At 39.0% G+C, this 22,560-nt stretch overlaps 1 protein-coding gene across 1 annotated transcript in view; it reads right to left on the bottom strand.

Annotated features, from left to right (window-relative positions):
• The window catches only part of LOC131237771 (probable histone acetyltransferase HAC-like 1), a 29,275-nt gene extending 7,748 nt beyond the window's left edge, over positions 1-21,527 (bottom strand). The window contains exons 1-16 of the mRNA XM_058235741.1: positions 21,416-21,527; positions 18,453-18,670; positions 17,186-17,291; positions 16,429-16,585; positions 14,776-15,078; positions 13,514-14,679; positions 11,023-11,316; positions 10,290-10,568; positions 8,432-8,560; positions 7,461-7,661; positions 6,793-6,935; positions 6,385-6,691; positions 5,064-5,203; positions 2,712-2,790; positions 1,975-2,363; positions 1,662-1,788 (exon numbers count right to left, since the gene is read on the bottom strand). Of these exons, the coding sequence (XP_058091724.1) occupies positions 2,142-2,363; positions 2,712-2,790; positions 5,064-5,203; positions 6,385-6,691; positions 6,793-6,935; positions 7,461-7,661; positions 8,432-8,560; positions 10,290-10,568; positions 11,023-11,316; positions 13,514-14,679; positions 14,776-15,078; positions 16,429-16,585; positions 17,186-17,291; positions 18,453-18,661 (3,735 nt within the window). The 5' untranslated portion in view covers positions 18,662-18,670; positions 21,416-21,527 and the 3' untranslated portion in view covers positions 1,662-1,788; positions 1,975-2,141. The remainder of the gene's footprint in view (positions 1-1,661; positions 1,789-1,974; positions 2,364-2,711; positions 2,791-5,063; positions 5,204-6,384; positions 6,692-6,792; positions 6,936-7,460; positions 7,662-8,431; positions 8,561-10,289; positions 10,569-11,022; positions 11,317-13,513; positions 14,680-14,775; positions 15,079-16,428; positions 16,586-17,185; positions 17,292-18,452; positions 18,671-21,415) is intronic.
• Between the last annotated feature and the right edge of the window lie 1,033 nt (positions 21,528-22,560).

Below are 22,560 nucleotides of genomic sequence, written 5' to 3'. Positions count from 1 at the left end.
GTCATCGTTTTAGGGTTTCTTCCAATCACAAAGACATCATTCCAATCTTTGGTTCACATGCCTAGCCTATATATGTTGCTCTTTGCTTATAAAATCCCCAATCAAAAGTAATTCAAACTATTCCCAATTGGTCCATACTTTCGCATTTCCTAAATTAATTCAAATTACTCTTATAAGTTGTAATCAAAGACTGGAAACTAACCCAAAGACTCCAATAACCGTTGTTTCCAAACTAATCGATTGAACCATTGGGCCAGACAATCCAATTGGTGCAACTTTTAGCCATTGCATTGGATTTTTGGGCTCTACAATCGAATTAGATGATGGATTTGACTTTCTCTTCAATTGGCCAACAAGTGGGTCTAATAGTAAAAATAGTCCACTTTGGAGTTTGGACCTATCGTGGTGATGATGTGGTCGTGCATCAATTCTCCCACTTAAAAACATCATCATCAAGTTTGTGCTCGTCACCTGTCACATGTCGTCCTTGTATCATGTCTTTATTGACTTTCGTGGAAGCTGGTGATGAAGGTCAACATCTAAGCTAAGCACCTCTCTAAGTGGTGGTGTTGCAGATGACACCACTTCCTCTTGTGCAATCATGCAACCCGGATCTTCCAGCATCTGTATTTAGAGATGCTTGCCCTGAGTGTAAGGCTCCGATGGTTTTTTCTCTTCAAGATCCTTCGTAAGATTTAGTGTAGTTTTCCTTCGGTGTTTGAATGGTCAGTGTTGCACTCTTCGATGAAATAAATACCCCTCTTGGGTTCATACCATTTGTTTAAAGAATTCCCAATCAGAAGTAAACGCCTACTTATTTCCTATTGGAATGCTTGACCTTACCAAATTTAACTGAAACCAATCTACACAACCAATCTCAAAGAGTTCTAGTAAAGGAGGGAAAAAAACTAATAAATAGAACCACCCCAAAGGCTCCAAATATCACTCAAATATTTTCAACATGCATGACTGTATGATGCTTTCAAGAAGTACAGTTGTCCAAAAACCAGTATATTCTTTTATGGTTTGTAAATAAACCTAAAACACAATTGATTGGACTTGAGGGTCCTGCAATCCAATCACCATTATCATTTGCCATCTAATTAGATTTTTGGGCCCTGTTATCCAGTTGGATGATGGATCTGGCCTCTGTTTAACTAGCTGGCAAGTGGGTCTACTTTGGACCTATTCCAATGACCTGGTTGTCCTGCATCACTTGTTTTGTACTGCACATGAATCTTCCTCCCATCTACTCCCTAGGCACCCACACTTCCTAACATTTTAATAATACAAACTTCCCCACTCCTATTCCAACTCACGCTTTGTGCAGCCTTTTGTAAGTGTGGTCTACGCATGCCTGTCTTTTGTAAAAACATGTATCATGTTATCACACCTGAACTGAACATAAATATATTTTTACTTCATGTATGCCAATAATGTGCCAAGTTACAATTTAAATTTGAGGAATGATCACCAAAACTACCAGTTGTGGGTGAGGCTAACATACCATCTGTCTCATGCACCAACAACCCAACAAATGGAGGACTAATGAGCTGTGGAAAAGGTAGTCCAGACAATTAAGATCATCTGGCGCTAAAATCAAACAGGTTCAATCATTAATCAGGCTACTGTATGTAAATAATTGATAATTCAAATCTCACCTGTGAATGTTCCGATTCAGTGTACTCGTGGGGCTTGTCTGGTAAGTTGACTGTCAAGTTGGCACGTCAGATGGGTTGTATGACAAGCAACCTTTAATCAGTTATTGGTGATTTTTTCTTTTGACTTCTGCAAAACAAACAAACAAGGCAACTCATGTTTTAAACTTAGTTCGGTAAATCTATGTGGCATTCTCAGACAATTCAACTGGAATGGTAAACCATAGGATTAAACCCCAGCAGTAAAAATATAAAAACTTTAAGTCAAGAACATTACATCCTAAAGTTTCATTTAGAAAGATGAAAGAAACAATACCTAAGCAATAGGCTTCTTCTAGGCTTTCTGTACACGGCAGGTCATCCATCGAAAGATGACGTTTCATTTCATGAATATGATCAACGCCACCTTCCCTTTGATGACAAGCATCGCATACATCATACTCAGGGCAAATCTCGCAACGCCAACACTGACCCATTTTGATTTTATTGTGACAGACTGCGCACTAGCCCATGAAAAATGGGCTCGTTTGGGTTATGCAGATGATAGAGGAGGATCATTGAAGAATGCTTAGCCCGACGAAGAGTATCGTACTGAAGATGGTTCACTCGACAGAAGTTCAGGAACATATCCCTAGTTTGGGAAATGTAACAGCCAATAGTCTCTTCTTTACCCTTGTTATCTGAAGGTACACCATTCACCTCAACCTGAAAGGTTGCTCAGTATTCAGAAACACTAAAATAACAACAGATCCATTAAAGATGAATACTATTTGCAGAAACATGCGCAAAGTGGCACACGTGTTATATCCAGGCCATACATCAGGAGGTTCCAATGGTGAATTTTCTCTAGCCCAGATACTAGGCAGGTTTAGTTGTCAGGTGGGCCAGACCTGTTCAAAGATAGATGGTTGGAAAAGGATAACCACCACCCTACAGTTAACCCACATGTTGATCCACACACGCATGCCAGCTTTGGAACACATGGATGCCTGCCGATTTGTGCATGTGGCACTCCTTGATATACGGAGGATGACACTTATTTCAAGTACTCACCAGATGAAGTAAATGCTTTTCCTTATTTTTTATAGGGTGTTTTTCACTCTCATGAAGTCTTTGCTCTACATCGTGACACCTGCAATAATATAGAAGTCATGAAATAGAATGTACTTGACAACCATCAGAAACTCCCATACTGCATTCAGTTGTGTTTTCCCAATGATAATAGTCAAGAGTCCATAGAATCATAGATGCAGGAAAACAAAGCATGAAAACACTAATCTCTTACCATGAATTTCCTAGCAATGATACTATTAGAATTATCAAAGAACATTGCCAAGACATCCTGCATAAGTCGACCACTTCGATGTATACTAAATTACGATTCGATCTGATATCTATGGTGATCGAATAAATATCCATTCAGTACACATCTGTGCTGGGGATTTTCTGATAACTGCATAAAATACATGTTTCCTCCCAAATCATAATCTAAACAGCTTCAATTTGGACTTTAAAACCTATCCAGAGGGAAAGCTTGGTGAAGCCTGTCTCATCTGGTTGGGACATTGGCAACAGTCAAATAACCCTTGCATGCTACATTCACATTGCTTATAAGGTACCTAACATCACAAGCAATATCTATACCTCTGTGACATTGTTGGGCAAAAAGAGGAATCTGTATTGAATTTATTAATAGATAAATTTCATTTTCCTCATCAAAAGTCAATAACACTGTAACGTGTGCAATCAATATCAACCCAATAAATGAATGCACCACTAAAACATTTTTTTTTTTTAATTATTATTTAAAATGTTAGTCTATTCAGAATCTCAAGGTTTTCAAATTAGTCGGACTAAAATAGAAGATATGGAATGCAATTTTAGTAAAGTAGGAGTGGAAATGAGGAATTATTTAAGATTGCAGATCATGAAATACCCCAAATGACCATTTTCAATATCTTGAGTTGATAATCCATGAGAGTAGAGAGACTTAGAAGGATGTTGCTCATAGACTTCGAGCTGGGTGGATGAAGTCAAGATGAGACTATGGAGTTTTGTGTGATCACAACATACCAATCAAACTGAGGGCAGAATTTTAAAGGATAGGTATAAGACCATCCACGCTTTTAGGGACGGAATCTTGGGCAGTTAAGGAACAATATGTTCATAAAATGGGTGTATCTGAAATGAGGATATTGATTTGGATGAGTAGCAAGATAAAGGAGGATAAAATTAGAAATGAATGAATTCAAGGGAACTTAGGAGTATCACCAACAGGTAATAAGATGGGAGAAAGTAGACTTAGTTTGGCCACGTACAACAGAGACCAATAGCTGCATTAGTTAGGAGTGAGTTGGTTCAATGTGAAGGCTATAAAAGAGCAAGGAGAAGGCCCAAAAGGACGTGCGTGGAGGTAGGTAGAAAAGATTCAAGGACCTATGGTTTAACTGAGGATATGGTCCTTGATAGAGTGGATGACAACATGATTCATGTAACTGACTCCAACTAGCAGAGATAAGGCTTAGATGATGATAATGATGACCATACGATGGCGCGTTAGGACAAAATTAGATTGATTTGATGATCTTTTATCTGTCTTAATGGATATTAGTCATTGGATTTGAAAGGAATGCAACTCCATTTTGGGGGCAGCCAGTGTTTTAAATAGCTATGCTATGTAGCGTGTAGCTAACGCTACGTAGCGTAGCTTAGCCTTAACGCTACATAGCTCACGAAAATAGCTTAAGTCGTGTGTAGCCTACGCTACATGATAATTTGCATACGCTAACCACTACATAAACTACGCTACACACTACATACCTCACATTACAAGCTATTTTTCATTAAAACATTAAAATCAAATAATATTTTCAATGATTTGTTATATTTTTCTATTTCTGATATTTAATGCTTTTAGTAAAAATAATAAGCAATAGTATTAAATCAGCCTCGGTTGTCTTTCTTTACCTTTATACTTGATGATTACCCTTTCCTATTACTTTAAGTTGAATTTGGTTGCACCAAATATCATGAAAATTTGTTAAATTTCATTATTAATCAATCTAATTTTGTGAATATCATGGAATTAGTGCAACCAGGCACAACTTTGATTAAAAATCTAGAAGTAACATGTAGCTTACGGTACATCATATGTAGCTTACACCTCACGCTTCAAAGGGGTGAACGCTACGCTACACACTATTCACTATTTAAAACACTAGGGACAGCTTTGTCACAATGAATATGTAAAGAAAACATATTTCCAATTTGGTCATTTCCTCTCCATTGAACTAATTATTGCAATTTACTTCAATAATGCATCCAAACACATCCTTAAACAACAATGAAAACACAATATTCAGTTCCAAAAACCAACAGGATTATGTAAATCAAGAAAAGACTTACATCTGGCAAAGTTGAAAATTTCGGCATTGGCTGCAAACCCATCGCTTTTCTTCTACTATAAATTGCGAGCATTGAGAGCAAGAATATTGCAAGTTGGCAATGATGAACTCTTCCTTCACGGGGTAGATAGTTTCACCAAGCTGTTGAATGAAATGGACAGTAAGGCATAACAAGTAGTAGCAATATTCAAATATAAACAAAAGCAAGCTTGTAGGGAATTGCTCAGACATTAATTTTCTTGCAATTTCATGAGAAAAACAAGATGAGACTCAACACTCAGTTCCTAACAATGCAACATCACGCATAGATACAAATTAAGTGTAGATCATATCATATCAAATAAACTACAAAGGATATGAGGAATGTTAATATCACTCAATCATTCCACGCCTCCATGGGGCACAGGGAACTGCGTATGGCATCTGGACCAATCACCTGGTGTGAACCGTATCATGGACACCATTCTCATGATCCTAACCATTCTATCAAAGGAGTTCTAATGAAAAAAGGGGCTAGTTACAAAAAGAAAGAAAGAAAAAAAAAGACAATTCACAGACTGAAATCCTCATACAAGCAAAATAAAACTGTTTCACTGATGCAACTTTAAAGTGATGGCACAATCCATGTTGGGCTCACCAGATAAACAATCTGGATTTTGTACAAGTATGACACATGTCCACATGCAATTGTGTAAGATTTGCTTGTGGTATTGTTGATTCTCTGTGGAATCTGTATAGTTAACACAGGGCTCAACAACCTTGAATGTCATATATGTGGAACCTTGGGTATATAACAATGTGGCAGGATGACTAGACTATTTTGTTGGCCATAGGGCTTCTGGCCGGCCACTAATGGGTGGATCCCACAGCTCTGTGTGTGTGTGTGGCATCAATTGAGTTTGAATGGGAAAGAAGAGAGGTTGGGCGAAGAGAGCAAGAGAAAGGGCTATCCTAGACCATCCATTCACTTAGATATTATGATCTAAGCCATTGATCATATATGATGGGTCATCCTGCTTGTGAATCAGAGGGGTGGTTTTAATAAATTTCCACTCTACTAGTTGATTAGATGGGCAAATAGAAGTAGACTGCGCATCTTGAATTTTTCTACAGAGGTCCACAGATCTTGACCATGTAGATCCATGGGATTCTGTTCACATTGTTGAACAGGCCTATTAATGGCCTGCACGTTTGAACAATAGTGAAAAAATTGCTTAGATGTAAAGGGTGCGTTGACAGCCACATGGCTGTCCTAAATACTAAAGAGCTCTTACTGAAGTTAATATAACGAGAAGGAAAGGAAAAGCTTCTGAAAGATTTACCTTCTGCATTAGAAGAATATCCTTTGAGGTGTCACCAGAAAGGCTAGCATAACCAGCAGCTCTCAGAGCCCTTCTGCTTATTGGCTTTCTTCCCCTCTTATGCACTTTTCGTTCATCTTCTTCTTGTTGGAGAACATTTATACTGTCTTCGATAACATCCGGCAAGTAGTCACCATCAAAATATGGCAAATGAGTCACACTTACTTTGACCTTGCACTCGTCAACAGGCACAAAGAAACGATCATATAAATCAGTGCGCTCCACCACAATATTCTCCTTGAGAGCTTTATGTAGCATGGATCGGTACCTGAGAGATCATTTAAACAACACCAAACTAATGTTAGATAATGAGAAACATGTGTTTGTACACACATATGAACATGTACAAATAAAAACTGTCGTGCTCACCACTCTCTCAGCCTATCAGATTTTGGTAACTTCTGTGTCTCAGGATGACAATTTAGTATATAATCATCTCCTTTCAAAGGTGGGCTGGACCATATGTGACAGCTAACAAAACCTCGTCTCTTGCAATAATCAAGATATCCAATCTACAATTAAGTACAAATAAGTTTACATATGTGAGTATGAAGAAGCTTTAAAGGGGCTCACTTATTCAAATGAGGCAAAATTATTAGCCAACTAGCCCTGCTATGGCTACCCCCCTAATGTGTGCATGAGGTCCAAGCCATTCATTAGATTGGTCCCATCTTGTTCTTGACAAAGCCCAAAAGATCAGGCTGGTTTAGTCACCGGATGTGCAACACATGTATGTATGTCAAATGTGGACCTTTTGTCAACTTCTTTCCCCATCTCCTCTGTTCATGCATGTGGCCTGTCCAATGACCAGACAGGCCTGATTTTTGCACCACAAAAAAATACAGTGGGCCCACTAGTCAAAGACTACGATCTTGCACATGTTGCATTAGTATTTAGGGGGAGAGTATGACTTGAACCCTTAGACATCACATTTCTCTTAGCCAAGAGAAACAAAAACCTATGGAATGATAAACATTAGAGTCACAATAAAAGAATGCGGAAAGTTAGGAGACGGATGATTATGAACTAAGATGTACCAATATTTCATGATAAACAAAGGTGCGCAGAGCCTCTCCAGTCACAGCTTTTATCTCGGGCCTGAAGTATTTGACAGAATCAAGATATGAAAGATAAACATGCCACTTATTTGGGAATGGACACTCCAATCCAAATTCCTGTACATGCATGCTGAACAGGCATACATCCACCCCTTCAATCTTCTGAAACAACATAATGACCTGGAAAAAGAGTCAATGAAATATCATTAAGAGCCATCTTTTCTTTGTTCGCAGGCCAAAATATGATCATTCATTCATGCTCCAAAGGGCAATTGAAAAAATGCCATGCTTATCTTTGTACTATATAGAGAAGCTCCATAGAGCACTATGAGCTATAGTGCTCCTAGTGTATTAGGACTCCAATCGATTGATCTAGACTGTCCATTAGCTCCCACAAAAATTTCACGGACTACCATGCAAATACCACATCAAATATGATGATCTCAACGATCTTATCGATGGCTCCCATCATCGATTGCTTGTGATTCTAAACAATTATTTCTCCTAGGCAACAATCCCATCCATAGATGGAAGAAGGATGGATAAACATTAAGGCTGAATCTAGATGGATTTGATCATCTGATCAGTCTTATTTTTACAAGGGAGCCCTTGAAATGTATTCCAGACTTAATGAATAGATTAGATTGATCTGTTGGGCTGTCCAAGCTAGCCAAAGAAACTAGGAGCACTACAACTTATAGTACCACGAGAGAACGGAGCATCTCTCCTATATAGATAACAAAGTGAGGAGGGTAGCCACTCCAAACCGTGGGAGCAGCTGAAACTACCTGCCTGACTTTGTCAGCTACCGGGTTGACCACCCTGGAAAACTTCTTTAACTTCCTAGCACTGGATAATTATTGAATGCTGGGAAGCTAAATAATAATCCTTGGAAACCTTTTTCGAAATGACTAGTCCTGATGATTCCTCTAAGAGAGTAAGATACACACCTTTGATCTGTATGGGAATTCTGATGGGTAGTTGTTGTTTTTAAAGATGTCCAAAAATCGTGGTTTCACTTCCAATTTCTTGTCGATGGATGAGACCACTCTGACAACAAGACCTTCGGCGCCTTGTACCTGACAATCAAATGAAAGTGAACTTATATACTATCATCAAGTTGTAGTAGTTGTTGAGGCAAGAAACAGGACTCATGAAATGAGGGACACATAAAGATTGTGTGTGGGTGAAAGCCGAATGTGAGGAAGTGTGGCATCCAAATAGGTAAATAAGAAATATAGAAATCGAATATGCAAAAGCATCTCACTATTGACATGGAGGGCCAATGACTTGGACACTACTGATATGGAGAAGTTACCCACGAAAAGTGATATTAACACACCATTAGACCAAGATAACATGAATACCCTTAGATTGGGAAATGAAAAGGCTACTCCGAAGAGTGGGATCTTAAATCCTAGGGGAGTGCATAAGGTGGGAGCCAATGGATGTTCTGTGGACTAAAAATCAGGACACTACACTATTTAGGTTCATAGAGTAGAAATGGTCAAATTGGAAAAACAGATCAGTAGAAGGATTCAACATTCTACTCCCTTGAGGAACCTTGCGAGTTTTTTTTTTTTTTTTAAAATTAAAAACTAGTGAATTTGTAGACTTGTGTCCTCAAACAACCAATGATGGTGATTTGATATGACTGCAGTCTGCAAGCCCCATTGAGAGAGTGGCTTATTCTATTATGAGCTCATCGTCCATCTGTAAAATGTGAACAACAAAACCAAACGATGGGGTGCAGAATGTCCTGTTTTATATTGTTTGTTACAGGTAAAAAAGAAAGTAATGGGCTGGCATTTTAAGTCACCTCCCAACAGATTTCAAAAAGAAACAAGAGAATTGCAAGACTACAAATCTTCAAAAGGCAAGGAAATTTCACAAGTCAGCACAACCATTAGCAAGAAAATCTTAACATATCTTAATTTCTTGTCCTTCGGTAGTACACTAATTATATAGTTCCGAAACATACTCCAGTAGTTTTGTTAATTATATAGTCATAAAACATTTCTATACATTTTTTTTTTCATAGCTATGCATTTATGAACTTAAAAATCTATCTAATAATAGTATGTTGATTTTTGTGAATCCTAAAAAATAGTAATATATTTTTTTGGGCTTTGGTCATATAAACTGCCTTTTGGCCTATACCTGAATACCCGCTACCCTCTACATATTCCTAAATAAACATGTATCTTTGAAGCTTTAGTAAAAAAAACTCTCTGCAGTCAATGAGCCATACATGCGATTATTGTATTTTCAAAAGTCCAAAACTGCCCTTGCATTTACCCATGGGTCATCACACCATTTTTTTTACACATGCACTCACACTACAGTGGGATTTCACCACAATGGGTACTCGAACCCATGACCTTGTGTTGAAACTCTTGTGAGTCTACCACCAAGGCAACCAACTGTTATTACTCGTCTTTCACCTATTACCTACTCCCTTTGCCAGTGCCACATGCATGGAAAGCCATACCCTTGCATGTGTGAGCATGTGTAAATATGAAACAAGTGTATGAATTTGGCTCATCCATAAGGAAATAATCTGTACATTTCTGTTTATTGCTAATGGTTGCCTTTTGTCCATTCCATCAAGCTAGCATGATGGAAATACTACTGCAAGGGGTGCTTTTTACTGTAGTTTGAATCGTAGGGGTTTATCTAGCAATATACTTAAAAAGTAGGGGGGAATTTGAGTATGGGCACAAAGATAGGATTTCATATGTTAAAAACCCTACATTTTTCAATAAAAATACATGCAAAGGAGGGAGGCATTCTCAATGAACAATTTACCTCGTCGAACTTTTTTCCCAAAAACTTTGCCCTTTGCTGTCTCTCTTGCTTGAGATTCCTGAACAGTCGTTGCTCAATGTGATCACTAAGAGCAGTTCTAGGCAAATCTTTTGCACCAAGGAAAGCGGTCACTGGTAAGGGCTTTCGCTCTCTGCTTTCTATCTCCTGTATGTAGCAAAATGGGCAGGTGTATTTAGCTTTCCCTCCCCAATTCCTCTGTGGATTGAAAAGGGCACATATTTGATGTTGCCAAGTTTCACATTTATCGCATTGCACCCACTGCAGAGAAACATCCATAAAAAAACAAAGTGATTATCTATTTTGCTAATCATACACCACGGATCCTCATGGTAAGCTCCAACAAAATTGGACATGTGGGCAGTCAATGGTCCGGACTGTTGATCGTCGGACAGTGGATTGGTTATGGTAGAAATATCTCATTGATCGTAAAATCTTAAATGTCTAGTCATCTACAAACGTACAATATCATAATATTGGCGACAATCTGCATTGAATGGGAAAAAGTCCACCAATAATAAATCTTATCATCCAATGCATGTGATTTGTAGATGGCGATACATCCATCACAATGACCCACTCAATAAACAGCCTGGACCATGGATAATTGTGCCATGTGTCCACTTTGACTGCAATTGACCAGATAAGGAGATCGTTGAGCTGTGCTCAGATTAGAAGTCTGACTAGTAAACAATTGGAGGAAAAGAGGACATACTGCTTCTTCGATTTCCACTGTGTTCCTTTGCTTCTTTAGAACCGTCTTAGGAATAGCAACTCCTTCAACAATGAAACTCTTGCTGTGGTTACTATAGCATTTATTACAAAAATAGTGCTCTTTCTCACCATTATCCGCAGTATAAAATATTCCATTGCGCTTGATACGGTCATTGGATAGTGAGCAATATATAGGAGGTGGCTCAAGAAAATGCTTCTCCACTCCACACAACTTGCAAGAGTTCTTATTCGCTGACTCTCCCATTACTTGAGTATTTTCCGCCTCTAATTTACCCTGTAAAAGTGCAGAACAGAAAAAAAATGTCATCAGACAATAAGCATATTATGAGAAAGGCAAGTGTTACTTTGACATTGAAGTTGAAGCATCTTAATCTTTACCATTCTAATGGCAAGGACAGTGTTGGATTTGTTTGAAATTTATCAATGGTTGGTTATGTAATCGTCTTATACTCATATTGATAATATTAGAAAATCAAAATTTGATCCCATCGAAGTAGGATTCCAAAACTGGCCATTAATGAGGTGGTATTCACTAGGAAAGATTGAAAAGGTGATTGCCTCCACCGCTTGCCAGCATGGCAGATATTAGTGAACCATGAACATGCCCTGTTCATTTCTCTCATATGGATGTGACCTACGTGATAAGTCAACTTCCCTGATTTTGTGATTTGTGCAGGGAGTGATTGAACAAGTGATTTTTGATACACACATCAATGAAGTCGCATGCATCAGGTTTAACAGTGATGTTTATAGTGGTGAGAACATCCTAAGTGTGGGGCAACATTTGCTGAGTAACAATATTTAATGAAAGTGAAGTTTATGGGAATCCCTTGATGGCTTTATTAAAGATTTTCCTCTTCTATTCTTTATCCAAATGGGATGGGCTCTTGTTGCCCAGGTTCCATAGACAAACTACGTCCATTAGATGGTCTCCTTCCAAAAGATGGAGCAACTTAAATTAACAGTTGTTCGCTCGGGATCCCCGACCCAACTGGAGTGGCTGGAGGGGGCTGCCTTTGTTAAAATTCGCCAGCCCAATTTGCATTTTATATTCTAAACTCGTGAAAGCAGTAGCAATTACAAGGGGTGAAGCTGGTTGTGGTTTGTAATTGCTTTCCGTTGATCATCAAATGAGTCTCAAGCAGCATAATCAAATGACTTAAAGAGGTCTTTCCTTCCTGGAGGTTTGCTGACCTGTTAGAAGAAGTGTTTGGTATTTGTTTCAGACTACAACTTGCAAGTTGTCAAATAACCACTTGCTCTAAAAGCTTCAGCCTTTAGAGGATGGTGTATCAAGTATATTGAGGGACTTTAACACTCCCCCACATGTGGGGGGTGGAACTCGGCACAGGAACATACTGGCCAAGAGTGGAGGGAAACTCACAACTCACACCATAAACAATGGCCCCCTATGGGAGAATATGCTGGGGAGGCATATTTGTTGCTCCTAGGATTTGAACACATGACCTTCCTCTTTGATACCATGTCAAACAACCACCTTCTCGAATAGCTCGAGCCATTATAAGATGGCATATCAATGTATATTAAGGGACTTTAACACTCCCCGCACGTGCGGGGTGGAACTCCGCACGGGAACAAACTGCGCAAGGGTGGAGAGACTTTCACTCACAAGTATATCAAGGGTCACAAGTGAAGTTTTCTCATTTAATAAGATATACAAGCTCTGAAGCAGACATCTTAGCTGAGGACATATTTCACAAATCCACACTTGAAATTGGCTAAGCAATTGGGTTCGTTTGTTGTTTTTGGGCTTGTTTTGCTTTTTGTAAGGACAGTATTCCCTGTTGATATGGGTGATCTGCTGCACTTTTTGTTCTATCTGTTTTTCTGCGCAGGTCCGTTGCTCTTTATGTTTTACTAAAAATTTCTTCATAAAAAGAAAGAATTTAATCAATGTGGGCAAATAAGCATTGTGGAGATAAATGTCAACCGCCTAATCTACAGAAAATGAGCAAAGCTAGTTATATGTGAAAATAGGACTGGCAAATATAACAATGAATTTAACGTATTAGATGTGAGACTAAAATATTTGGTCTTACAAATGTACCAGTGCAAGCAACATGTTGACTTGCCATTAGGCAAGACCCACCATGTAGAGCCCAAAATTAGCCAAGTCTGCTTGTTGGGTGGGCCACACATGTATGTCAAATGTAGACTGTTGGTTAATCTTTTTTGTTACCATTTATTTTGCATATGAGTCGGCTACCTGATGAGCGGACCAACCTTTTCTTCGAGCCGTGGTATTTACTTAGTGGGCACCTGACAAGCTACTTGGATCCTAGAAAAATGACACACTAGCAAATTCCTAATAGCAAAGCTCTTAACATATTAAGGTTATGAGAAATAAGCATATTGATAATATGTACATGACATCACATAGTAAATTGTAAAATGCTAATGAATAGACAAAAAGAAAAGGCTGATATAGCTATGGAGATATATAGACTAACCTGACCAACACACTGCCTAAGATTTTGGATATGCTCCTTAACTTGTTCTGAAGTGAACATCTCGGTTAAGGACACACCCATTATCTTTGGTGTGCTTAACATATTTCCTCCAAAACCACAGACAGGTCTGTTCAAATGAGGAGACTGAGGTTGTCGCACTTCATCTCGTTGGGTTACTTTTTGATGAGTTGCTTTTCGAACATGTGATACTGGGCCTTGCTCTGACATGTGAACTTCGGGCTCCATTGGAGCATAGCACTGCCCTTGCTTTACCACTGCATTGGTCTGTGAACCACTGGAGATGTTGTTAGAAGACTGAGTGGTCCATTGGTCTAAATGTCGCACTTGCTCTGGTACTGGACCTTGCTCTGACATGTGAACTTCTTGCTCCATTGGAGCATAGCACTGCCCTTGCTTTACCACTGCATCGGTCTGTGAACCATTGGAGATGTTCTTAGAAGACTGAATGGTCCATTGGTCTAAATGTCGCACTTGCTCTGGTATTGGGCCTTGCTCTGACATGTGAACTTCTTGCTCCATTAGAGCATAGCATTGCCCTTGCTTTACCACTGCATCGGTCTGTGAACCATTGGAGATGTTGTTAGAAGACTGAGTGGTCCATTGGTCTGAATGCCGCGCTTGCTCTGGTACTGGGCCTCGCTCTGACATCTGAATTTCTTGCTCCATTGGAGCATAGCACCGCCCTTGCTTTACCACTGCATCGGTCTGTGAACCATTGGAGATGTTGTTAGAAGACTGAGTGGTCCATTGGTCTGAATGCCACACTTGCTCTGGCACTGGTCCTTGCTCTGACATGTGAACTTCTTGCTCCATTGGAGCATAGCACTGCCCTTGTTTTACCACTGCATCGGTCTGTGAACCTTTGGAGATGTTGTTAGAAGACTGGGTGGTCAATTGGTCTGAATGCCACTCTTGCTCCCACTGATCTGAAGCGCATGTAAGTGGAGTTTGTGATTCCATAGAGAAAGATCTCGAATAGCCTTCAATCATGACATTCTTTGGTTCTTGATATTGAAGCTCGGAAAGCTGATGATCTTTAGGGTTTTGCATTTGGAAAACCTCATTATGATACTGTATTCCAGTTGTTGGAGATATTTGCATACTTTGGTCACGTGGAAATGGAGTTGAATTCAATTGATCATTATCTGGTAGAACAATACACCAATCATATTTTGATTTATAAAAAAGAAAAGAAAAAAAGATGGGAACCAATAAGTCCATAGATGATTTTGGAATATTACCATAAATTGAAGAATTGAGATAGCCTTCAGATGTTGTTGCTAGCCCGTCAACCAATGGCATCTCGTTCTCCATAAATGTCGGCATGACATCTGGAGCTCCAATCAGAGAGCCAAAAGAGAGAGGCCACTGATTTATGCTGGAAGCTATCCCAATAACCATCTGTTGGCTAATATTATAGGACACAGCACTGTCTAGACCTCCAATGTACTGTCCTGAAGTAGTATTCAGTCTGGTAGGTGAAAGCAAGTTGTTACCATTATATCCAAGAAACGTATTGGAAGGTTGTTGTTGTCCCAGGCATCCTGCAAAGTAGATTTAAAGACCATCAGTACTGACTACCATTGTTTTAAAACCTATCAAGTTATTTTCAAATTCGGCTGACTTGCCTAAGTAGAGTCAAGTTTCCTTCAAAAAAATAAAATCTAAACACACTGCAAACTCACCACAACCAATCCACACACGCATGCACACAAGAATAAAAGATTATTCTAGATCATTTTTATTTTTATTTTTTAAAAGAAAGAGACAGGAGTAGTTTTTTAATGCTTAGATATGTAGTATTTAATTATTTATGACTATTTTATTCTAGTTTCACTATAATTGTCGTCTTAGTCTTCTACTCTTCTCATACCAATTTGTGGTTACTTTAGAAGCTAGATTCACAAAAATTATATTATCAGCTGCCCACCAAACATCAACCTTCCTCTTTTACCTAGGCTTTTCGAAAATGGACATTGTAGAGGGGCACATTGACAACACTTACATGCCAACAGAGCCCCACCCAACACTATCCCCTTGCCATCATCTATTACTTGCACCCCCAAAGAGTAGACAAGCAAGTAGGATCGAGGCTCAATTGCTAGACAAACCATTGAGCATGACTTGCACAGAAATAGGAAGGGTCATGCTCGAGTGGGTTGGCTGCACAAAACCACAAGGAAATCAATGATCCATAATCACCGAACTTCTCCTGCAAGCCACCAAGGTCATGCTCCATGCCGTGTTACTGAACTAACACGCTATCCACAAAAGGGAAATCTGGGAACAGTTGGGTATGAACATGCAGTTTGAGACAAGCTTACTAAGGATGATGATGTCTCTAAATTCAATCATTACCATCTTCGCCTAAGCCTTATCTTAACTAATAGGGGTCAGCTACACAAATATTATTCCACCTGGTATAATTCAACAAATATACATATCACATATTTAGTTATGTATCTATAAATTCTTAGATCTCCATATTTGAAAATTAAAAATACTAAAAAAAAAAAAAGCAGTCTTGATGGAATTTTGGTATTGATGATGAAACAAACAATGGAAGTTCTAAAAATAAGACCCATCTTTTAGAGGATAGAAGTAATATTCCCACAATAAATCACCCATATAAGATATTCTCCACTTTTATTCCATATAAAGATATAGAAAAAAAGATTAAAAATACAAAAACTTTGAATTTATGTAAATGAAGACTAATTCAACTAACTCTAATCATACAATTTCCAAGGTACACAGAACATTCACAAGTTGTTATCTTTTCCTTTGATGGAAATGAGGTTCAAGTAGATTCAATTTAATTGCAGACATTCATGAAATATGCATATGATATTTAACATATCATTTTAAAACTCAAGTTTCGAAGTCAACCCTACCTGAAGCTTGTGGAGTTGCACTAATGGAGGAATGAAAAATGGGATTGTTGTCTCCTTGCAGGCTGCAATTGCGACCTGCTTGGATGCGCTTGGAGCGTACAGACTTAATGATAATATGGAACCGATGCTCTAAAGTATTTTGGTCCATATACTCCTCCTAGTGGCAAAAAAGAAACCCATAACGTAAGATAAACACAAAAACTTATTCACTTGTACTCCCAATAGCAAAAGGAAATCCATAATTTACGTAGCTTGTTGCATAAATATTAAGAAAGTAATACATTGAAAAGTACTCGCTCAATTCATTCAAGTTCCATGAAATAAAACAAGGAAATACTAAAACTATAGGTTAGCGTAGGATGTAAAATCCCACTTAGTGCTGAGAGGTCTGGACCATTCATCAGTATGGGCCTATAGGGTAACATGTCTTGAAAATCAAGCCAGATAGTGGGTACCACATGTACCAGAAATATGACGGTGACCAAGGGTCCATATTCAATATACACATTTATCCACATCATACCGACCTAAATTTTAGGCAACAACATATACACGGCTCGTGTGATGATGGCCCTGATCTTACAGACGTGTCAACTATGTGGGGGTAGTGAGACTCAAGATCCTACTCTCACGAGTTGACTTATTAGTTATTAGGATGTAATAACCCCAAAAGCAATCATGCAATGCTTGTCCCATAACAGAGAATTCTTGTTTGAAACTTAGAAAAAAAAAAAAAGAAGCTAAAACAACAACATACCTTTGTAGAAGCATTTACGAATAGTCGTTCTTCAATTTTCATTACAATAGTCGGCACTTTGTGCTTCCAAATGGAAAATTTTGGTTGCCGTTGAAAATAGCCATAGCTACAGAAGTTTCAAAACAATGAAAAGGTTAAAATATTTAGAATTTGAAGTGCATAAAATTCTAATATCAGACTAGCTAAACTGAAATAGAAATTGAAAATGAAACAAGTCTGCTTCTCTATTTGGTTAGTGAGCCTAATTGAAATCTCCACATCCACCCTAGTTGATAGATGCAACCTTTCTTTCTACTGAGAGAAGCTTGTTTATCAACGAGTGTGGGTTGTAGATATCAATTCTCTAAGCAATAGGTGGCCAATGCCAAGTTAGCCTGCGGGTGTACACATGCATTTCAGGGTGCGTTTGGAATAGTCATAAACTAGGGAATGCAAAGGAAATGAATTTTTTTACATAAGCATATGGTGAATTGACATCAGCAACATGCAAAGGAAACCCTTTACACTTGTTTGTTTTGCACAAGAAGTCCTGAAAACTGCTTTCCCTTACATTTGAAAGTGTTTGGGTTGCAATCCATAAAGGGAAACCGCTTTTCCCTCTAAGTTTGACATTTAAAAGCTTATATAAGAAGGAAACCTTGTTTATTCCACCCTCTAACTTTTTGAAGGAAAAAAAGGTTATATTCTTCCCTCATTTACTTGGGAAAGACCTAAGGCTAACAGTTTGTTGTGGCATTCTCCGCTTTCCATGCAAGTACAATATCTTCTTGAGGTAAACTGAATGCTTCCCCTAATTTAACCTCGATCCAAAGACACCCTTGGTGTAAGAAAATTGACAACTATAACTTTATCTACCAGGATTCTGCAATTGAATGATCAACTAAAATGAATCACAATAACTCGATTTAGTAAATTGGAAATATTAATGTGAGGCTAACCCCTCTTCATTCATGATGAAAGACTAGCCGCCCAAATTGGAATCATGATCCTTCCACATCCTACTTGAAACACATTTGGTTGCAATTAGGTGCTTGTCCATCATTGTAAATTAACATGGCACAACCCCACTTTGTCCATTCATCTATATTGAATTCACTTAAATCAATTCAATTGAGCATCCACATGCATCCTTGACATGAATACTAGTTCATAAAGTTAGAGGCTTCAATAAAAATTTCACTGACTGGAACTTAAATTCATCCTTAGCGAGTAATACTAATTTACAAAATTGTAGGCTTGAATGAAAAGTTCGAGGACTGGAACTTACATTTTATTGAACATGGCTTTACGCATCACAGTAATATCCAGATCCCTACGCCATCCACTCTGAGAAATTGTTCGACTATTTCCATGGAAATGATAAGTGTTTCCAACCAGTCGGGAAGGGCCCGTCATCACCAGAGTAGGTTGATTTTGCCCCTGCTGTAAGAACCTTCCTGGCATATGTTCCATAACTGGACCTCCCTTAATATGCATCTAGTTCCACTGTAAATCAGACAACCAATCGCAATCAAATTTCAAGCCAACAGAAAGTACAATAGAGACCTTGACAAAATCCACAGGCACGTCGGTTGAACTTATTACATAAGGAACCACTGTGTGTGCTTTGCACGCATGGAGAGGCTGTGCATGCATATCTACCACCGTCCTACAATCGCAGGTGGGAATCTTAAGACACTTTTAAATGGCATTTTAAAAATTCATATTTTGAAATGTGTACAGATCCCTGCCAACAGTCAAGTGGTAGATAATGTCCGCACTGACCCTCTATGCTCCCTAGGGATATTGAAGTCAATGATCTATTAAATACTTACTTCACGATGCACCTGTAGCTCACCGCAAACTAGCATATGCATAACAAAGAAGCAAAAAAAGTAAACTGAAAATTACCACCAACTGCCCATTGTATGCAATTGTTACACAATATAAGAAATAGAATGAGAATAGCCAAAGACTACAAAAGTGTATAGCCATGCAAATCCTTCTCTCCCCATGTGCTGATTTTGCACGTGTAAGATGTTTGTCATTCATCTGGTAGGGCCTAATGCAAATAGGATCAACAAGACTGAAACTAATTGCATAAAGTGAATCACACATCCAAGATTCGAACCAAAAAGATGATAAGCAGAAAGATTAATATGTGGGGTCGCACTGCAGAAAGCTGACAGAGTCAAACTGTCAGTTTATGGGGCAGCACACATCTAAAAGAAAATTCCAATTGAAGGAAAATCAAAGAAAAATCATAGAATCTTGTTCATATGCATGACCTACTACCCTACTTATAGACTAAGTACATAGGTTCCAAGTGAAACACAAACTATCCCTAACTGGTGCAAACACACTCCTAAACATATCCAACTACTAATAACAAATTGTTTCCTAAAATAAAATAAAAAACCAACTCATACTAGAACTCCAAACTACACTAGGGCTCAAGCATATTTTTAAAACTTGGTGACTCGACTCCAGACTTGGTCAAGTCAACTTGATTGGTGAAAATTTGACTCGAGTCAGTAGTAAACTCGCTCCTAAGCACGACTCTGCCGTAACTCGAGAAGACTCATTGAACTGGCTCGAAGACTCAGCTGACTCGATGCAACTAAAGTGGTTGGTGAATAGTTAAAAAGTAAACTGCAAGGCCTGAGAATGGAACCCGTGACCTGTCCTAAGAGAGGTAACACCTCTAAACACTGACCCTACTGACATTTGATGCAAAACTTACCCAATGTTAATTTGTTTGACTTAACATAAATAATTTTGAAATTCTTTCACTATTATAAATATTTATAATTTAATTTTATGCATTAATCAAGTTTGTTTGAGTCTTTGAGTCAATTCAACCCAACTAGACATTGAGTCGAGCTTGTTTTCGAATTTTTGAACTATGCATTCAAGATAAACCATGCTAAGATTAACAGCATTGTAGTGTCACTAGAGCTGCACTGTAGCACATGATGAGGAACCTCTTTACTGGGTTCAATTGCATCAATTCCCCATGGCTTTCAAAAAGCTCATCCTTAAGTTTGATAACCAAGATTGATCCATGTGTACATTCCACCTTTGTAACATGTTCCCCTTGGCTTCAGTGGCAGTTGGTAGTAAAATCTTCAACATCTAATAGGCATTTCTTGCGTGGGATGACATTGTAGATCAAGCCACTTCTTCCATTATTTTTGTGATCTCTGCATTTTTGTCATTTCCTTCCACTTCCAATTTGGCAATGGAGTTGATTTTTATTATTATTTATTTTTTAATTATTATTATTTTTTTAACACACAGCCACACACTCAGGCTGCAGTGGGATTTCACCACCTATGGGTACTTGAACCCTTGACCAGGTGTTGAAACTCTAGGGAGTCTACCACTGGAGCAAGGGCAAGGACTTGAGGCAATGGAGTTGATTGCCTCGAATGATGGCTCATCGGCCGTGGCTTTTTTACACGACCGATGACTTTGTCGCATCAACTATCTTGGACAAGTCCTTGATTTGCATACTGCTATTATTTATTTAAGAGAATATGCTCTATGTGGCCATGAACCCTTTTAAGGTTCATGAGATTGGAAAATCATCCAAGGAATGGGTAGATGATCTAGTGAGCCCCACATGATGATGGCATGTATCGAGGAGGCCCCACATAATAGACGATCCACATCAAAGGTCTGCCCCTAATGATGAATGGACCACATTCAAAGTTAGCCCCGCATGATGGGCGATGCACATTGAAGGTGGGGCCCACATGATGGGCAACCCAGATCAAAGTTGGGCTCCGCATGATGGGCAATTAATAATGGTGGGCTCTACATGATGGATGATCCACATCAAATTGGGCTCCACATGATGGACAGTCCACATCAAGCCTAATGATGAGTGACCCACTTATTATTGTTACTATTGTTTAGTCTCCGTTACTGAGGCATATATAAGCCCTTTAATTCCGCATTTGATTACAAAAAAAAAAGAAAAAAGAAGAAGATTGATTTTGAATTTTTTGGTGTGTTTTTGTTACCTTGAAAGGACTGGAATGCTGAGAGCTTGGTTTTTAAAAGGCATTGAGAAAGTATAGAACTCTGAATATATACAAGAGGAGGATCCAATCAAAGGAAATTACAACTTTCACATTCCATAAATGAGTAAAATCTTCATTAAAATTTCTTTAATTCTAAAATATAATTTCAAAAAATAAAGCTGAAAGATTAATTCAGAAGATGAATTTACAATATACAATATACCTGCATTCTTGAAGTATCTCTCTACCACTCCTTCGAAATCCCGAAACCTCTTCGTCGGAGGACTCAGATGGAGCGGCTACTTATAACTTAATAAGCAGGGTTACCTGAAAACCTGTTACCATCGGAAATCGCTCGGTACCTCGCGCAGGAACGTGACGTGGATTCCATCCACGTCGGATTGTAACCAACGGAACGCAGATTTCCACGTGGCCTAATCAAATCCCGCCACGTCGGCTCGTCACGGCTGACGCGGATTAGCTACTGACAGTGTCAGTAGCCAGATTCGCTACTGAAGTGACGTCACCAAGTTCTGTGGGCCCCACTATGATGTATATCATGTATCCACACCGTCCATACATTTTTAGAGATCATTTTAAGGCATGAGACAAACAACGAGGGAGATCCAAAGCTAAAGTGGACCCCACCACAGAAAACAGTGACACCCACCGTTGAAACCTTCATAGGGCCCACCTTTATTTTTTTTGAGATCTAACCTGTTCATGAGTTAATACAGACGTGGACGAAGGGAAAATACAAATATCAGCTTGATCGAAAACTTCTGTGGCCCCCAAAAATCTTTCAATGGTAGGCGTTCAATCCGCATTATTTTCTGTGGTGGGTCCACTAGCTTTGCATCTGCCTCAATCTTTGGTTTATGCCCAAAAATGATCTCTCCAAATGGATGGACGGTGTAGATACAATGCATACATCATGGTGGGCCCCACAACGTCGTAGTAATCTCGCGTCCCGTGGCAGGGTCGCCACGCAATTCCGCGCGAACGTACATGCGGATACGGAGTAGCCGATCGGTTTCCTACTTTCTAAAACTGGAAAGCAGATCAGGTTTTACCATAGCGGGCGTTAACCTTACCGTGGGGCCCACCTTGATGATGTGTTGTATATCGACGCAATGCATCCGTTTGTTCGGTACTACCCCCGGAAAAGGGCGCGGATTGGGTGCTACCCCCGCCTGTTCGGAGCTCGGGAGTGGCGGAGGCTCCGAGCGCTACTGAGTTGCTACCGTGACGTATGAATTTTATCCACACTGTCCATCCACTTTTTCATATCATTTTATGGTAATGGACCAAAAGTAAGGCAGATCTAACCCTCAAATGGACCACACCAAAGGAAACAATGGTACTAAG

Source organism: Magnolia sinica, chromosome 2, assembly GCF_029962835.1.
Source record: "Magnolia sinica isolate HGM2019 chromosome 2, MsV1, whole genome shotgun sequence".
Lineage (NCBI taxonomy): Eukaryota > Viridiplantae > Streptophyta > Magnoliopsida > Magnoliales > Magnoliaceae > Magnolia > Magnolia sinica.
The sequence above is the reverse complement of the archived record's forward strand: the minus strand, read 5'-3'. Positions and strand labels throughout refer to the sequence as shown.